Below are 18670 nucleotides of genomic sequence, written 5' to 3'. Positions count from 1 at the left end.
GCAAATGCATGTAATTCACAGAGGTGCTAATCTGGAGTTACGCTTGGAGCACATGCACAGTTCTCACAGCCAAAAGCACCACCCTCTAAGTACAGAATGAACTCCAGGTGCTCGGACCATCTGAAGCTGGCCCACAGGCCAGGGAGAAAAATTATCACTCCCCTCAACTGAAAAACACCAGATGATGAGAGAGAACATGGGAAGCCATCTCCCAAGACCTCTTCAGATAGGGGCCAGTTTGTGCTTTGGATGTTGGGGGCAGGAAGGGGGGGGGAGCAAAAAGCTGTAATGGTGGCTACATTTCCAAACTGAGGCCAGATGAGTCAATTCCATGGCCCATAGGTTATGACCAAGAGGAGGAGGCTGGCAGGAGGAAGAAATCCTTGCTCTGAGCAGCTGGAACAGCCCCACCTTAGAGAAAAGCTATGGGCATTCAGTATAATACCCCAAACCCACAACACAAGGGTGCCCGGGTGTCATTACAGGGAGATCCCAAGCCTCCAGTGCCCACCACCACCTTACAACACAGGCATCATGTCAGGGTGTTGCGACTAGATGTTATTACAGCAGCACTCCTATACTTGTAAAGGGCTTCTTGTCCAGATCCCTGGACAAGAGCCAGATAAAGGCATAGCCCTCCCCACTCACTTTTGGACCCAGAGAGCAGAAAGCAAAAAAAACCTCATCTCTTTAACCAGAATCACAACACATTTGTAAGCAAATATTCAGCCACTGTGTTCCAGTAAATCCTATCAATGTTTTCCTTCCTCTACCTGGCCCTGCAAGCAGGATACCTCAAGCAGTCACTGAGCCAGACTATGATTGGAGATATATTTTTGGAAGGGAGGTGCTTATTGGGCACCTCGGGTGCACTCCAGAGGGCAGCCCCTCTGCTCCTTGCTCACCATCCCCCTCTTTCCCTAAACCTACAGACCTATCTGTATAAGCCTACAAACAGTATTCGCTGTCCTTGGTTGGGGAGTTTGCCTACTTTATAAATTGATTAGTACTAAAGCCCATTGCACTCTGTAATACAACGGCTGCTAGCTCATGGGTGCTAGCATACAACGGGTGCTAGCTCATGGTTAGGTGTGGGTTTAGTGCCTCATTTGGAAGATGGCAACCTTAAGAGGAAGTCTCTTTGTGCACAGCAGTTTTGACTCTAGCCAGGTTTATGTACATCTAGGTAGTGTGGAATTACGGAACATGAACCTACACCAATCTGGCAACCTTACCTTCTCTCTGCAATGTTTTCTTGACCTGAAATAGGTCAGGGCGTGCTAGGTGGTTGTGGGGGCATTACACACTTTTGAGGCCCCACTTCCAAACTTCAAGGAATATGTTCAGACCTGGGACAGCCAACCTGCAAATAGGGCCTGGAGATCTCCTGGAATTGCTGCTCATTCCCAAACTATAAAGATCAGCTTCCCAGGCCAGAATGGCTGCTTTGGAGGGGTGACTGTGTACTATTGTATCTCACTGAGGTTCAGGGATGCCAGTCTCCACATGGGGTCTGAGAATCTCCTGGAAGTACAGCTCCTCTTCAGGCAGTTAGGCTGAAAGGGAAGCTCCCCCCCCTCACATGCATCAAAAAGGATGCACATGGCCACAGACACCCCTCTGTTGCTTGGCTGGTGATGTCTGCCCTTCTGAAGCCTGAGGTCTACTGCTGGCAACTGCAGTTCCTGTTGTTGTCTGTAAGGCCAAGTAGTTGCCTAATAAAAGTGGATCACCTAGTTCCCCCAAAGTCTCACTGTCTACTTTCCTGTAAAGCTAACTCCACTTGAAATTTTGGGCCACTTATGCCTTTGATTTCGTAGGACCTTCCTGGTAAATACTTATTTTTATTTACCAGGCCAAGCTTGAGAAAAGTTGCTTCAATTCCCATGTCTCTCCAGCCATTTAATTTATAGTTTCAGGCTGTAAATACTCTTTATTTAGATCTTCTTGCACTTTCCACTCGCAGGACCAATGCTGGTCTGTTTGTCTTTCTGCACCCCAAAATACAAGCAGCTGCTGGTAAAGGCTGGCCCAAGCCTATAACCAAAGAGGGACATATCCATACTACTCCACGCCAACCTTAGTCTGCAAGCCTCTACCAACATCTCTAGATCACTGCTTATCTCTAGATTATAATGATCAGCTCTGCAGGCAGAAATGGCTACTTTGGAAGGTGGACTCTGAGGCATTGTACCGTTTTGAAGTCCCACCTTCAGATCTCCAGAAATATTTCCATCCCAGGGGTAGCCAACCTCCAGGTGGGGCCTGGAATGCTCCTGGAATTACAACTCATTTCCAGATTATTATAAATATCAGATTACCAGGCAGAAATGACTGCTTTGCAGGTTGGACAGGGTTGTTGTAAAGAGGAAACATATAATGCTTCCCACTTAGATTGTTAGGCAGATGAAACAGGAGGCAAAAGAACCTCCACAACAGCACCCAGTTTCATCTGCACAACAACCCTGTGTGGTAGGCCTCAAGTCTACAGAGCATCAGGGAGAAGAAATACACATGGCTTTGCTGCATCTTCCCTCCAACACTGAGGTTGGCCACAACAGTATTTTAAGTGAGAAGTGGCTTTTTTGTGGCCTTCCTGTCAGCTGACTGTTAGGCAGAAGCAGAAAGCTTTCCACCCCCAAAAAGAAATAACAAGTACTACCACAGACTCCTCTGTGTTGCTCTAGAAACGCCTCCCTTGCCTTAGTTCAGGGGCTGTTAGAGGCTTCCTTCACAGCAAGACTGAAGGGGGCGGTGGAGTTAGCTGCCAGAGACGGCTAACTCACTGGGCGATGAATTCCAATGAGCTGAAAGAACTGTGAGGCGAAATAACTATGAGAAGATAGTCAGGGGCAGGACACGCACACTGACTGTGCAGCAGCTGGTAGGCAGTTTGGAGGATGCAGCCAGGAGCCATACAGGCAACGTGATTTGCCAGTAAAGGGTGAGGCCCAACTGCTCCTAGGACCCCTTATAGTCTTTATTATAATGCTAATGGTTACATATTTGAGTACCTTCTGCCATGACCCAGGCTAGGTCGATCTAATGAGATCTTGGAAATCAAGCAGGGTCAAACCTTCGATGGTAGACCACCAGGGAAGTCCAGGGCTGCAACACATATTTATTTATATTTATTATTTATTATTATTATTTATTTATTGGATTTATATACCACCGCTACCAGCAATCTGGCTCGCGATGTTTCACAATCACATAACATACAAATATCCAATTCCATAAAACCACAACAATAATAACAAAGCCTAAAATAATTCCCACAACTAAAAACTATAACTCTATGAATCTAGAAGATGGCAGTAAAAATGCTAAAAGTCCTCTCTCCCCACAGTGAAACCACTGGAGTTGGTCCAGGTGTTGAACCAGATGTCAGCACTGATGATGGTCAAAACAGGGGGTAGATGGCCTGGTGGCTTGGGCACAGTCTAATACCATGCCTAGGAACCTTAAAGGGGGTAGGGCAAACAGACATGCCTCTGTTTGTCTGTTGCCTTGGAAACCCTGCACCATCTTCATTACAGAAAGAGTACAGGAAGCCCTCGTTTCTGACCAAAACTCAAACTTGGAAAGGGGAATAACTCTCTTGGGGGGAAAAAAGGTCCTGAGCAGAGAAGAAGAGGACAAAAGGTCAAGATTGAAAAACAGTAGGGTCAAAACTAGACCCATAATCTGAAAGGGGCAGAAGGGTGGTTCCAGAAGTGAGAGAGTACAATACAGGACCACCAGGCCACCCAGACAAAAGGAAGAGCTAAAAAGAAGGACATGAGGACACAGAGGCCTGTAGGAGCTAGAGGTAGATAGGCAGAGAAGAATCAGACCCACACCTCTTGTCCGGAGGGGTTCCCCATTCAATGTTGTTCATGACAGATACAGCTAAAATAGGTACATAAAAATTGCCCTTCCAAATATGTAAGAAAGATTTAAGAAAGTAGCCTGCAATCCAAAAGAAGCAACTGAGAATCCAATCAATCTGCTAAAAGTTTTGTGTATGGAACACCCAGAGACATTTTAAAACTCACTTGGAGGCAGCCAAATTTGGAATGTGAACATAGCAGGCAGTAGGGGGCCTGTGACTTCGTCCCTCCTCCCCTAAGCAGTGTCTCTGCATGAGGAAGTTTTTCAGCCTGGAGGAGGCAGTATTTGTCCCACTATGAAATTGCACGCACAACTGACACCACTACAGGTGCACTGTCACAACAGAGCAGGCAGCTCTGAATCAAGGGGATGCTGCGGACATAGTTTAGCTGGATTTCAGTAAAGCTTTTGATAAGGTTCCACATGACATTCTTGTTGACAAGTTGGTAAAATGTGGTATGGATCCTAATTCTGTCAGGTGGATCGAGATCTGGTTGACAGATTGTATCTAGAGGGTACTTATCTTCAGTGCAGGGATGGAAGTAGAGCTGATAGAGGCCAATGCCATCCCATAATCAGACTACTACACCCTGAAGGCCCAGCTATGAATGCTGTCCCCACCTCAGTTGGGTGCTGAGCCAATTCTGGCTCACCCAAGGAGACTTATGGATCCTAATGGATTCCTGAATGTTCCATGGCAGGGGTAGTCAACCTGAGGTCCTCCAGATGTTCATGGACCACAATTCCCATGAGCCCCTGCCAGCATTTGCTGGCAGGGGCTCATGGGAATTGTAATCCATGAACATCTGGAGGACCACAGGTTGACTACCCCTGTTCTATGGGACCCAAGGCCTCCTGGAATGACCAGATGCTGTCATTTATGAGATCGCCCCCTGACACCCTCTCCACCCCCATGTAAAGCAGGCCCCCTAGTACAGTGGTCCCCAACCCCCGGTCTGGGGACCGGTACCTGTCCGTGAATCAGTCAGTACTGGGCCGTGGTTCTTCCCCGTCCTCCTCCCTGGCTGCTGCCTTGGGGGCTGCCCTGCCACTCTGCTGCCGGCTCACCTTTGGTGCTCTCCAGTGGCCGCCATGGCTGGAGCTCCCCCTTGGAGTGGCACTGCGCAGCTGCTGCTGGCAGCACCTCCCAGCGGGTGGTGGGAAGTCAGGGGCGCCAGCAGGAAAGCAAGTGGAGCAGGGGCTCAGGTGGCGCCGGCGACTTCCCTCTGCAAAAGACTCCCCCCCCCGGGCCTCAGTAAAATTGTCAAGCGTTGACCGGTCCCTGGTGATAAAAAGGTTGGAGACCACTGCCCTAGTACACAGGGGAGCTCTGTGAAATGAAACAGGAACTGAGACAGCTTGTGCGAATTTGTAGAGAAAACTCACAACAAAGCATCGAGAACATCCTATAGGTCATTTAGGAAGACCTACAACATGGCGGTACAATCAGTAAAAGACGACTTTTATTTGACTTCCATTGCATCCATGAACTTGCACCCAGCATAGATGTTTAGGGTACTCTGGTCGCTCACCACTCTGGAAAAAGGGTACCAAAACAGAAACAAATCAGAAATTACCTGTGAGGCATTTGTGAGCTACTTTGCAGACAAAGTCTTGATGCTCCATTGCGACCTTCCACCAACTTTAGAAAAGGAACTAGAGGCCCCTTGGTGACCTTTGAAGGAAACACTAGATGGCTTCACATGACTCTCACTGACCAAGGAGCTGAATTTAATTAGGCTGACCACATGTCCCCTAGACCCCTGTAAAGGTATCCCCTGTGCAAGCACCGAGTTATGTCTGGCCCTTGGGGTGATGCCCTCTAGCGTTTTCTTGGCAGACTCAATACAGGGTGGTTTGCCATTCCCTTCCCCAGTCATTACTGTTTTACCCCCCAGCAAGCTGGATACTCATTTTACCGACCTCAGAAGGATAGAAGGCTGAGTCAACCTTGTGCCGGCTGCTGGGATCGAACTCCCAGCCTCGTGGTCAGAGCTTCAGACAGCATGTCAGCTGCATTACCACCCTGCGCCACAAAAGGCTCTCCTTTCATGACTAAATTCATGACCCTATGCCACAAGAGACCCCTGTACTTCATGACTAATCAAAAGGATGGACAGAAAGAGCCTCTCCCCTCCAGGAGATAATCAATATCTCCCTCTCAACCGGAGAATTCTCGGTAATATGGCCATTACTGAAAAATCCATCATTAGACCCATGGGAACCCACCAACTACTGTCCTGTCTCACAGTGTTTCTAGGGAAGGTGCTGCAGACCAACTATCATGAAGAGATGACCAGCCAGCTGAAAAAGCCAGAAATAAAGCAAATTATTTTTCTATTTATTTTTTATAGCCAGAATGAGATCTGGCAGTCCCCTCATTTTCGGAGTTATACAACTTCCTCAGTGGCTTTTAAAACAATATATTCAAATTCAAATTAAAAAAAACCTTTAATGGCAAATTAAAAAGTCTATATAAAAGAAGTAGTTGATCATTAATAATTCAAAATGATTACATAGTTATAAGATAAAAACAAATAGGTGAAATAAAATAATGATAATCAAATATACATTCCTCCATCGAATGTTCATTCAGTAATTCACACTGACTATAATGCCCATGGATTATATTAATTTTTTACTGATTATAGCAGACTAGTGTATAAGCCTGCTGCAGTCTTAATGCAGCGGGCGCTAGCGGGGATTCAAAGTGAGCGGGGCCGGTGCGGCCGTGGGGCGGGGCGGAGCGGCGCCGCGTGGCTTGTGCAGGCCCCGGGAGTCTGTGGGGCCGATGTGGGCGTGGAGCGGCGCATCTCGTCTCATCAGCCCCAGGCGCGGCGCAGCCGACGTGGGGGCGTGTAGAGGGTTGTGGCGATGCAGGTGCGGCGAGGAGGCGAGGGCGCGGCGTAGCGGCGAGTCTGCGACCTACCGTGGGGGAGCCGATGTGGGCGTGGCGTGGCGCGGCTCATCGACGCCCCCCCCCATGGCGCGGGCAAGCTGGGGCCGTGTGGAGCATTGTTGGCAGGTGGCGACGAGGAGGCGAGGCCGTAGCGTGGCGGTGAGGCGTTGACTTGCTGTGGTGGAGGCAAAGCAAACAATGGTGGCGGGTGGGCGGCCATTGGCGAGGAGGAAGGGGGCGGATTGGGAGGCGCAAAGCGCCTCCCGATTAGTCAGTCCGGCGCCAAGGGACCAATTGCGAGCTGCGCTGTTGGTCCCTTGGTGCCGGACTGACTATTGAAGGGCCCAATCGAAGGGCAGGTGTTTTGCACCTGCCGATTGGACCCCCCGATTGTCAGTCTGGGGGAAGGGGCCTATGGGCACCCTTGCTCATCACGGACAGGGCCCACCTTTGGTGCCCTTAATGAATTATTTAATCCGCTCCGCTCGGAGCGGTTAAAGATTATAACTCTGAAAATGAAGGAAGTACCATATCACATTCTGGCTATAAGAAATAAATAGAAAAATAATTTGCTTCAAGTCAGCCTGCAATTCTTTGTTTCTGGTGGACTGTCAGCATTCCTGAATGAAGCTTTGGTCCTGGACACATCCTAGTCAGGATTCCGGCCTGGCTATGGTACTGAAACTAGTTGCCCTGAAGCACAGCACTGCTCATATTGCTTGACCTCATGGCAGCATTTGACACAGTCCACCATGAGCTTCTAGCTTGCCACCACCGATTAGTCCAACCCACGGGATCATCAGTATACTGTATTTGAATTATTGTTCTCACCACTGTTCTACTGTTCTATTTGTCATCACTGTATTGTTACTGTTTATAACTACTGAATTATCTGTACTGTTCCCTGTTCTGCTAACCCGCCCTGACCATCAGGGGAGAGCGGTATATAAATATATACGTCTCTCACAATGGTTGGGTTAGACCTGCCATTGCAACTGGACATCAAAGAAGTTATTTTCCAAAAAACTGTAATAGCACAAAGGTGGCCAAAGTCTTCATGCCTGTGCAGTACCAACAACATCTATTAAGCAGATTTAGTGCAGAGGGATAGGGAAGAGTCCAAGTGAACATAAAAATCCCATTATTATTATTATTACTGTTAAAGGTTTCTGCAGATTGCCTCAAAAACAAATCCTTGACTTGGTTTATAGATTGATTTGATTGAAACCAAGCAAGTTAACCCAAACAATACTTTGTTGGAACTGAGGTCCAACAAAACCCCTTAACCAACTACCCCTCCCATGAGAATGAAATGTGGAAAATCTTCAAAAAACATAACAGGCCTGATAGCAGGCAATCCAAGGCTGAGACTTCACATTCCAGGAGCTAAACAGAGATGGATTGGTGGGGAGGGGATATAAGGTGCAAAAGGAAACAGAACAAGAAATAAACATGGGTAGAGATCTTTACATTTACATTTCAAACATTTGCCAATATTTGTGGCAGAAGCCTAGTACTTCTGACATCCCAGCACTCCAAAATTAACCCCCACCCACTACAGATTCCAGAGAAGGCTTACGGGGGTAGGCAGAGTGAAAGTTCCGAACCAGCCTGGGGGCCCAAACATGGGCAGTTTCCACCCATTCCATCTCCCCCACTGGAAACTCCTGCATTTTATTCATCTAGACACGGTTCCTTCTCAAGATTAGATGTGATTCTTATTTCCAAAGACTCGGTGCAATGGGTTAGAGAAATGTAAATCGGCCTGATTAAAATCATGCCGCTCTTAAGGCAAAAATTGACACAATGCAAAACAGTATTAAATATTCACAGTGTTCTAACCCAATTCTTCTAATACGCAATGGAAGTAAAGAAATTTTGAAAACGACTTTAGAAAGATACTTTCAAGAAAATGTGGATATTTCTTTATCATCTTCAACAAGATGGGAGGCTATGAAAGCTGTAATCAGGGGTGCATGTATCAAAGAATTATCGATAATAATCAAAAGAGTGAACAAGGTAGAAAAAAGTTAACAGAAATTTATAAAACATCTCGGTCCATATAACTTTTCAAAAAACAGCAAACTCAGCTTGCCTTGATATCCTTAGATATTTATAAAGCATTTGATCCTGTAGGTTGGAATTATCTGAAGATAAAAAATGTAGTAAAATACAAAAAAAAAAAATAAAGTCCAGATAGCAATGTAGTTATGTTAATTGATGTACTTAGTTAATCATATTGTGGTTTTTTTCATAGTATTTATGTTGTCATTGTCATATTTTTTCTTTTCTTTGTCTAATAAAAAAATTAAATAAATAAATAAATAGAGAAGAACTGGTTGATGAGGCAAAAGTTATGGACGTGCTTGGTAGTAGAGACCAAGTGATTTTGGATTATTTTATTTTTATTTATTATATATTTATATACCGCCCTCCCTTTCAGTTCGGGGGATTTTACATTATAACTCTGATATACAGTACAGTACAATGAACATTCAGTATAAAACATATTTAACAGTGAAACTTTTATCAAATGTATAATATAACATCAAACAGTACTTAATAACAACAACAACAACAGTGTGATATAACAACAGTACTCAATAACAAACAACAGTTTGGTCTGTCTGCACTGTGGTCTGGTTTTCTATTAGTGCAGATTATGGGGCTTCTGGTTGGTGGTTAGCTGCTTGTTCACTTGTCTTGACTGAATGCCTGGTGGAAGAGCTCCTTTTTGCAGGTGTGACAGTGCCCTGATGTCCTCTGGAAACTCATTCCACCAGGTGGGGGCCAAGACTGAGAAAGTCCAGGCTCTAGTTGTTGACAAATGAGCTTCCTTGGGGCCAGGGATTGCCAGTTCAAGGAGTGTAAAGCTCTTTGGGGGGCACAGAGAGGCAGTTTCTCAGATAGGGCTCAGAATGCATATGGCCTTGAAGGTAATTACAAGAACCTTAAGCTTGATTCGCTAGTCAACTGATAGCCAGTGCAGCTGTTGGAGTGCAGACTGAATATGGGCCCTATAAGGTGTTCCCATAAGAACCCCGGCTGCCGCATTCTGTGCCAGTTGGAATTTCTGGGTCAGAGATCAGGTCATAGGCCCACGTAGAGTGAGTTGCAGAAATCCAAACTAGAGGTGACTAGGTGTTCTGCGGCTAGGTGTTCTGGGGCCAATAAGGTGTGAGCAGCTTGGCTTGGCATAGGTGGAAGAATGCCAACTGGGCTAATTTTGCGATATGTTCCTCCATGGAAAGTGAGGTGTCAAAGATCACGCCCAGGTTCCTGGAAGAGCGTGCAACTATCTATTGTACTCCATCCAGGTTGGGCAGTCATGCTTCCACGTTTGGCCACAGGTAGAATAAAACTTTGTCTTTGTAGAATAAAACTTCAGACACCTTTGCTTGAGCCAGATTGCCATTGCTTCCTGGCATGTGGCTAATAAGTCTGGGGGTTAATCAGGATGGCTGTCCATCATGAGGAAGAGTTGGGTGTCATGGGCATATTTGAAGGCATCCCAGTCCAAACCACCTTATCAGCTGGGCTAGAGGGCCAGCAATGCGTTTGGTTGTCTCCTATTGCTACTCTCTATTTGCGAACCCAGAGGAAAGAGATGAGGCATTTAAGAGCAGTTCCTTGGGTCCCGGCAAGGTGGTGAGCTAGCAACTTGTTATATACCATGTTATATGTTGCCACGAGATCAAGCAGTATTAGCAGTGCTGACCCACCTTGAACCAGCTGACGGTGATCATCCATCAGAGCGACCAATAGTGTCTCAACCCCAAAGCTAAGCTGGGAGACTGACTGAGCAGGGTCTAGGACTGAAGCTTCTTCTAAGAATGCCATCAGTTGGTCCATGGCAGTTCTTTGCACCAACTTCCCTAGAAATGCTAAGTGCAAGACAGGGCAGTAATTGAGGGGCTACTGCAGATCCATGGATGGTTTTTTCAGCAGAGGCCAAACCACTGCCTCCTTCAGCCCCTCAGAGAATTCTCCAGTTGAAAGGGAGAGGTTGATTATCTCCTGGAGGGGGGCCCCTATCCTTGCATCTGTCCTTTTGATGAGCCATGAGGGGTAGAGGTCTAGGGGACAAGTGGTGGGACTCATTGAAGTCAGTATCCTGCCCACTTCGGTCAGCAAGAGATGTCTGATGCTATACAGTATACCCTCCAAAGGCAGCCAAAGGGCCTCTAGTTTCCTTTCTGTTTCTAAAGTTGGTGGAAGTTCATAGGGGAGTGTTGAGACTTTATCCACAAAATGGTTTGCAAACACCTCATAGCTGACATCCAATTTGTCTCTGTTTGGTACCATTCTTCAAGGTTGGTTGAGTGACTGACCTACCTTGAATAATTGTGCTGGGTGCGAATTCGTGGATGTGATGGAAGTAGAGTGAAAGTCACACTTCACTGACTTCACCGCCATCTCATAGGTTTTCATCAAAATCCTGTAGAATGCTATCGACACTTCACGAGTATTCCTCCAAAATTGCTCTATCCGTTTCACTACTCATTTCATCTCACAGAGCCCTTCCATATACCACAGGGCCTGCTTTTGGTGGAACCAGAGAGGACGTTGGGGGCGATTGTGTAAATGGCAGTCAGCATTCTGCCGTGCCAGTCATTGACTAGCTCATTTACAGAAGCACCGGGAGGCATTGGGTCCTTCAGAACATTCAGGAATCTATTTGCATCCATAAGTCTCTTTGGCCAAGCTAAAATATGCTCGGCACCCAAATTAGGAGGAGGTGGTATTCTGAGCCAGGCTTTCAGTACATAATAGTGTGATCATGGAACGGAGTTAGCTACTATCAATTCTAGTCCCACTATCAATTCCTACTACTCCTCTGTCTTCTCTTGTGAGGGGAATTGTATTAAACATGACAAAATCATTTCACATGATGATGAGATTGGGAGTTGCGGCCTAAGATAAATACCTAATCTTAACACCGCCCGTGGCGCCACGGGCACCACGGACTAAATAAAAGGGTAAGGGGTTCTGGGGCGGGATGTGTCCGGGATGAGGACCCTTCCTCCAGACAGACAATCGGAGGGACCAATCCGATTCCCAGCCCCAGCAACTGGTCCCTCCGATTCCCAGCCCCAGCAACTGCGAGCCGTGTGCAGCGCGGCTCGCAGTTGCTCCTTTGCTGCCGGCCTGACGCACACGCGGCAGCCCCATGCGCAAACACGCATGCACGGACTTGCACCTCCAAAGCAAATTGACATGTCTACATAATCCAAAACCAAGGGCAAGAGATGCAACCCAAATAAGCTACCAATAGCAAATATGGGATAGGTACAACTTCGACACTCCTCACTGAAGCCACTGCATGAATACCAATAAACCACAGCTACCTAACTGGGCTATGCTTCCACCTGCTGGGAATTCCTATGTTTCTACAAGGAACTGAAACTTAGGTGAAGCTGGAAACTTGCCACCTAACCAGCCCTTGCCATTGCTAGCAAAAAGGTACTTCCACTTTCCATGATAGAATGGATGAGATGTGGATAAGCAGGCAATTAGAGAGCTATCCCAGGCCCCCAGACAAAGATGCCATCTGCCCCCACCCATGACCCCGACCCAAACCAAATACCATAACAAAACCAACAAAGCATTGAACTTGCTGTTACCAAGCATCTATCATAATTCTATCATCATAATAAAATAATAGGCCTGTCTGTCAATGTTTGCTTCTTTATTAATTTATTGCCCACCTTTCTCCCCAACAGGGGCCCAAAAGGCCTTATGTCATTCCCCTCTCCTCCATTTTATCCTCACAACAACCTTGTGAGGTAGGTTAGTTTGAGATTGTATGACTGGCGTAAGCTCACCTAGCAGGCCTCCATGGCAGAGTGGAGACCTGAACTCGGGTTTCCCAGATCCTAGTCCGACAGTTTTATGCGTGCACCACACTGGTAGGCATCATCATTATCCTATCCATATTTAAAAGGCCAGGTGTAATGGCAGATAACTCACTGCTTTAAAAAGGAGGTATTTTGCTCAGAACCCTGGAGAGGAGGTGGGACTTTGGGGGATGATTGCCACAAGGGTTCTAACAGCTGTCTTTTCTGGCAGTTGCTGGGCAGCTTCTTGGCTGCTGCATCTTCTTCTTGGGCTTCTAGTGAGTAGGTAAGATACTACTTGCCATATCAGCTGGGGGACAGGAAAAGGAGGGAGATAAGGCAAGAGTTTTGGGGATTAGCCCACATGAGAAATAACTTTAAAGAGGCTCTGCAGACTGCGAAGAGTCTGGAGGCAGGATTGTAAAGGGCCTTTAGGTCAGCTGTCTGGAAGTTACAGTGCCAAAAATTAAGGGAAATGGAACACCCTGAACCAGGTTATCTTTACAACAGACATGTAATAAGAGAGCTTTCTTTTTTAAAAACATGTAAAATTCAAACATACATACCAAAGCAACAAGAGAGCTTTTAATCAACCTATCATGTGTCTCTAATACTCTGATCCCCAATCTGCCATGGCAGGTTGCTGGATGATACACTCACAAAGCTGTTCTAAGGATAAAATGGAGTACAGGAAAATAATGCAGTTCTGGGGCCCCATGAGCAGAAAGACTGGGTGTGGAATTTGTTATAAATCTAAGTTTGGATCATATTCAAAAGGTTACATCATTTGTCATACAGCAAAAGTCTTTACAAATGACCATTAGATCTTCTACCACCAACACAACGATTAACATCCCAGAGCTTGAATTTGGAGTTGTAATTTCTGTTCCACATGTATAACCACTAAAATATTGTTCCATTACCAAGCATGAAAAGGATGGGGGAGGGCAGAATCATCCTTGAATCATCAATCTTGGAGAAAGGGAGCCTAGCCAACAGCAGAGTGCCTTTTACTGTGCTGACATCCTGGATGCTTTAGGCTGATCCTACATTGAGCACGGGGTTAGACTAGATGGTCTATATCAGTGGTCCCCAACCTTTTTATCACCGGGGACCACTCACCGGGGACCACTCAATGCCTTTTACTGAGGCCCGTGGGGGGGAGTAGTTTACTCCTCTACTCTCAACCACTGCCCTAACACTCTCTGATCGCTATGGTCATGTTTAAACATCTCTTCAAAATAAGATACAGACATGCCACAACAATGAACATAAGGAACATTTTATTTTCATGGAAATTTTAACTCATGACAATGACAAATCAATGGGAACCCTGAGCTTGTTTCTCTGCAACGATATAGTCCCATCTGGGAGTGATGGGAGACAATGACACCCGAAGTGTGTTGTAAAGGGCCGGGGGGGGGGGAAGGCATCATTCGGGGCCCACCTCCAATTAGCCGAAGGACCACATGTGGTCGGCGGCCCACAGGTTGGGGATCGCTAGTCTATATCTGTGGTCCGCAACCTTCTTGAGGCTGCGGACCGGCGGTGGGGGGAGGGTGATTGCCACGCACGGCCATGTGTTTGCACCATGCGCGGCCGCAAACACGCATGCGCAGGACTCCGTGCATGAGCGGAAGTGCCACGCATGCGCGTTTGCAGCCACATATGGCACAAACGCGCATGCGTGACCTGCCCACACATGTGCATTGCGCATGCACAGCCCTGCTTCCCTCTCCCCCCTCCCACAAAAAGAAGCTTGCCAGGCCACAAGCTAATTGGCTGCTTTTGTGGCCTATTTGCTTGCGGCCTGGGAAGTTTCTTACTGGGGGGGGCAGGGAGAGGGAGCAGCGGCCCAGTGCCAGGGCCTTCGCAGCCCAGCACCTGGCCGCAGCCCAGTGGTTGGGGACCACCGGTCTATATGGCTCCTTCCAACTCTAGGATCGTATGACTTTCCTGCACCCCCTAGTGGCTCAAGCCAAAAGCTCAGTTTCTAAGGCTTGTGACTCACTTCAGCAGACCAACAAACAAATGTCCTCCAGTACAGCATTACAAGAAGAATATCCAGAAAGGTGAGATTTTATCTCAAAAATCACCTTATCATGTTCACTTTCTATTCTGCCCTTCCTTTAAAGGCACTCTTATGGTTCCCCACCCTTCAACTGACCATTTGTCAAAATGATAATCATATTCCATCATTCATTATTTCTACAGGAGCTAAAGAACAGGGAATCTGCTAAGATCTTCAACATGTTCAGCCGTCTTTTCCCAAAAGGTTCCTATTATACATGCTTTTGTCTATGACGTGATGTACAAGTTAGGTCCCCAACCACAGACATTGGCCTCAACAAACTAAAATCTAATTATTTCAGTTGGAGAAAGCCTTGTGTATTATGCACAGTCACATATTAAATTTGTTTACAGGGGTTGTCATAGTTAAAACTGGGTTTTTATAAACATGCCACAAGTCAAACATTTTGTATATTCAGATATTCAGTTACACAGTTTTACAAGAAATAAAATTTTAGAGGTGTCAGGCGTAGAAATAGTTGTCCAGAGAGGAGGCCTCATTAGTTAAGGCAAACAACTCATACGACATTTTCTTAACATTAATTCAATTAATTCTTGTCTTCCTATGACTGGTTCATCTATTCAGTGGTCTGGAACAAACTTAAAATCTGGACGCTCATCTTAGCTTCTTCACTGGATAAGTGATAATAAATAGTAGCAATTTACAGTGAGGGATGGGAATTCACTAGATATGCCCTACTTGGTCCAAAACTATCAATGCACAAGTGCAATTTAAACTCCTCAGAATGTTTGTATGCACAGACTGGGGCTAATTGGCATCTGTAGAAACAGCCACACATTATTTTTAAAACTGCCTTCTTGGCTAAACTTTGAATTTTGTATTGAGACAAAATCCCCAATTTAAAAAAAATCCAATGACAAACAGGAACGCAGGCTTTGAAATAACATAATTTCTTAATCTTGGTCAATGCCAGCCAATGAGAAATTTGAGAAATTGACAATGATACAGCACTTGTTTGTATTTCAGAAAAGGGTGTTAAATGGATAATGAAACAACAATTATTGAAGTTTTGGAATACAAACAAGGAATTCCTATAATAATATGAAACTTTTACCTTAGAGAAGTATCCAACTAAGTGACACCCTTTCTTGTCATTCTTTGTGAGAACGTAGAAAAGGAATGGCTCAACGTCATAATATAAGGTTTTGTGGTCCAGAAAGAGCTTTGCTAACAGGCAAAGATTTTGGCAATAACTTTTGCTCATGTTCCCGTCAACCTATAAAGTGAGGAGGAGAGAATTTTCAATTTCGGAATATCAGCATAGGAAGGACAGAACACAAATTCCACTAAAGTCTGCTCAATTGTGACCTATTTTTTCAATACACAACCTTCAAAAGAATCTACACATTTAGCATAATTTCTCTCGTTTTCTCTGTATAAAAGTATCCCCCCCCCCCCCGCAAACAATTTTATGAATATTATCAGGCTTCTAAACTACTGAAGCAAGTATATTGCAGGATCAGGGAAAGTGAATACTTATTTAATTTTATCCTCTCCTTTCTCCATGGTGCTCAGAACAGAGATAACTTTATTATATGTACAACATGCACTTCAATAAAACATCTTCTATTAAAATAAAAGGCAGGGATTGAACAAGCTTTATTAACAGAGTTGTTTCAGCTTCCAGGATCTAATCCCAAGAGCTACATTCAAACAGGCAGCAGCTTTTAAGTGATCTGCACATTCTCTACAGCAAGAGTTAACTAGCTATATGCTACTGAACAGCCAGGAACTCAAAGACTGTTTACCGTTTCCCCCTTTCCTTTTATTCTCACAGAAATCCTAGAAGGCAGAGTACAATCATTCCATCTTTAGTTAAAATTATGGAAAATTCCCTTGTGACAAAAGCTTGTCTCACACACACAGGCTTCCATTAGCAACATAGGTGGTCCACTTGCCCTGCATGATATAGCCATTATAATATGCATTGAACAAAACTGTCAACCCTTGCAGCATTTTAACAAAGTTACTGATAATTCAAGGCTTTATCTAAATAGCATTTTTTAATTCTGCTTTCAAGATGAAACCACATTTTTGTATGTTTTATTTTGTAGTTACTCGCCCTGAGCCAACTGGGAAAGGCAGGCTATAAAAATAAAGTTGTGATGATGATGATGGTCATGTGGATTGTTGCATATGGACAGGAAGGCTGAGAAAATGCCCACACAAACACTCACACACAGAGTTGCTTCCCTTTATTTTCGAATGGGCAAGCCACCATTTTTTTTTACAGGCATACTTCAAACTACTTATTACGTTGCATGCTCCCCAATTCTCTTGTTTACCCTCTATTATATGTTTGATCTATACCTAACCTTTCTACGAGGTAACTTCCAGTGAGTCTACAAGTCGAAACAAAGCCAGGACCAAAACCACCAGTCTCAGATACGGCCCTCAGACATGGCTCTGCCAACCTCTATAGCCTAATCAGCACAGCAATAGCCTACGTAGCAGAAGCCATGGCATCTTTCATCTAGATGGCTGGTCTCCAGTTCTTGCCTTATTTCTTTAATTTCTTAATATTATTTATAGTCTGCCTTTCTCACAGGGAGTCAAGGTGGATTTCACATAGGATTTTAGAAGTCTGGAACCACTGGAAAGAACTGAAGCATAGCGTAAGTATTAACACCACAAATTAAGCAGTACAGAAATTACATAAATAGGATGCTACTTACAAAAAGCTAAACATAGCAGTATAGGCCCCGACTCCATATCATTTATCCAAGCAAGTGCAGAAAAGCCCTCTTGAATAGTTCAGTTCTGCATAGTTTGCAGAAAGCCGGGAGAGGGGGAGTTTCCCTGACCTCCTAGGGCAGTGGTTCTCAACCTTCCTAATGCCGCAACACTTTAATACAGTTCCTCATGTTGTGGTGACCCCCAACCATAGAATTATGCAAGTGTTCTTTCACAGAAATTAAATCGAAACTGACCAAATGGTGTGAAGATCCATTGTTCATGATTGTATATAAATTGTTTTTTTCCTGGGGGCACTGCTGGAGCAGCTGGCGGCTGAGCGCGGGCACCTGCAGGAGGAGTGGCAACAGTAGTGGCACCCCCTTGGCCAAGCTGCTCGTCCTGCCACGACCCCTATGAAAGGGTCATTTGACCCTCAAAGGGGTCCCGACCCCCCAGGTTGAGCACCACTGTCCTACGGCAAACTATTCCACAAGGCAAGGACCCCAATGGAGAAAGCACAGAACGCTGCTGGGTTCTCAAAAGTTCCTGATGTCAGCTTGAATCGTGCTCTTCCAGGCTTGCAATATGTGTGGAAGTATTTTAATTAAAGAGATGAGAAAGCAGATCTAGATTTAACATTTAAAGATTTCACTGACTTTCTTTTTAGCCCAATGACTGTCAGATTCAAATCTTTCAATTCCACATTTGGCCATAAGAGGAATCCTGAAAGGGGGTGGGGGAGGTGACAGCTTATGTGATTTTTTTTTTTAAGAGGAAGAGGTTGAAAAAAAATAATTTCCTCAGCAGACTGAAGTGGAGAAGGGAGGAAGATCCAACGCAGAGGCTTGTATTATCCTCTGGGGAATGCTTATCACCTCCAACCTATCAAGGATCTGCACAGGAGGCGATGTGTATGAAAATATAAGGAGTTCCTTGCATCTCTAGTTCACTGGGGAAAAGGCAGGAAAATATGATGCAGAGGTTCTTCAATGTCTTGTTAAGAATTCAATGAATGATAAACACTAAAGACTCTCTGAAAAATTGTAACACGTTCTCACTGAGGGCCATTTCCTATATTACATTTTCCAATTGACTCTGACAGTCAAGCAACTTGAAGCAGCTGCAAGAAGCCTGTGGAACCTGCCCCATGATTTATCTATTAGTGTATTATCGATAAAAATTATCTTTGAACTTTAAGAACATACAATGTTTATGAAACACACAAATAAGTGCATAAACAACCACCAAATAATATAACTTTTACAGCTAGCTCAATCTTATCAGATCTTGGAA

General features: G+C 45.2%; 1 protein-coding gene and 1 long non-coding RNA gene across 12 annotated transcripts in view; one reads left to right on the top strand and one right to left on the bottom strand.

Annotated features, from left to right (window-relative positions):
- KAT6B (lysine acetyltransferase 6B) overlaps positions 1–18670 on the bottom strand; it is a 139881-nt gene that overhangs the window by 37148 nt on the left and 84063 nt on the right. For all 10 annotated transcript variants that reach the window (XM_077346011.1, XM_077346009.1, XM_077346012.1 and 7 more), the window contains exon 11: positions 15756–15917. In XM_077346011.1, the coding sequence (XP_077202126.1) occupies positions 15756–15917 (162 nt within the window). The remainder of the gene's footprint in view (positions 1–15755; positions 15918–18670) is intronic.
- The window catches only part of LOC143841573 (uncharacterized), a 65110-nt gene continuing 59257 nt past the window's right edge, over positions 12818–18670 (top strand). For both annotated transcript variants that reach the window (XR_013232726.1, XR_013232725.1), the window contains exons 1-2: positions 12818–12895; positions 17250–17316. This is a non-coding gene — a long non-coding RNA (uncharacterized LOC143841573). The remainder of the gene's footprint in view (positions 12896–17249; positions 17317–18670) is intronic.

The sequence above is a fragment of the Paroedura picta genome, chromosome 7, assembly GCF_049243985.1.
Source record: "Paroedura picta isolate Pp20150507F chromosome 7, Ppicta_v3.0, whole genome shotgun sequence".
Lineage (NCBI taxonomy): Eukaryota > Metazoa > Chordata > Lepidosauria > Squamata > Gekkonidae > Paroedura > Paroedura picta.
The sequence above is the reverse complement of the archived record's forward strand: the minus strand, read 5'-3'. Positions and strand labels throughout refer to the sequence as shown.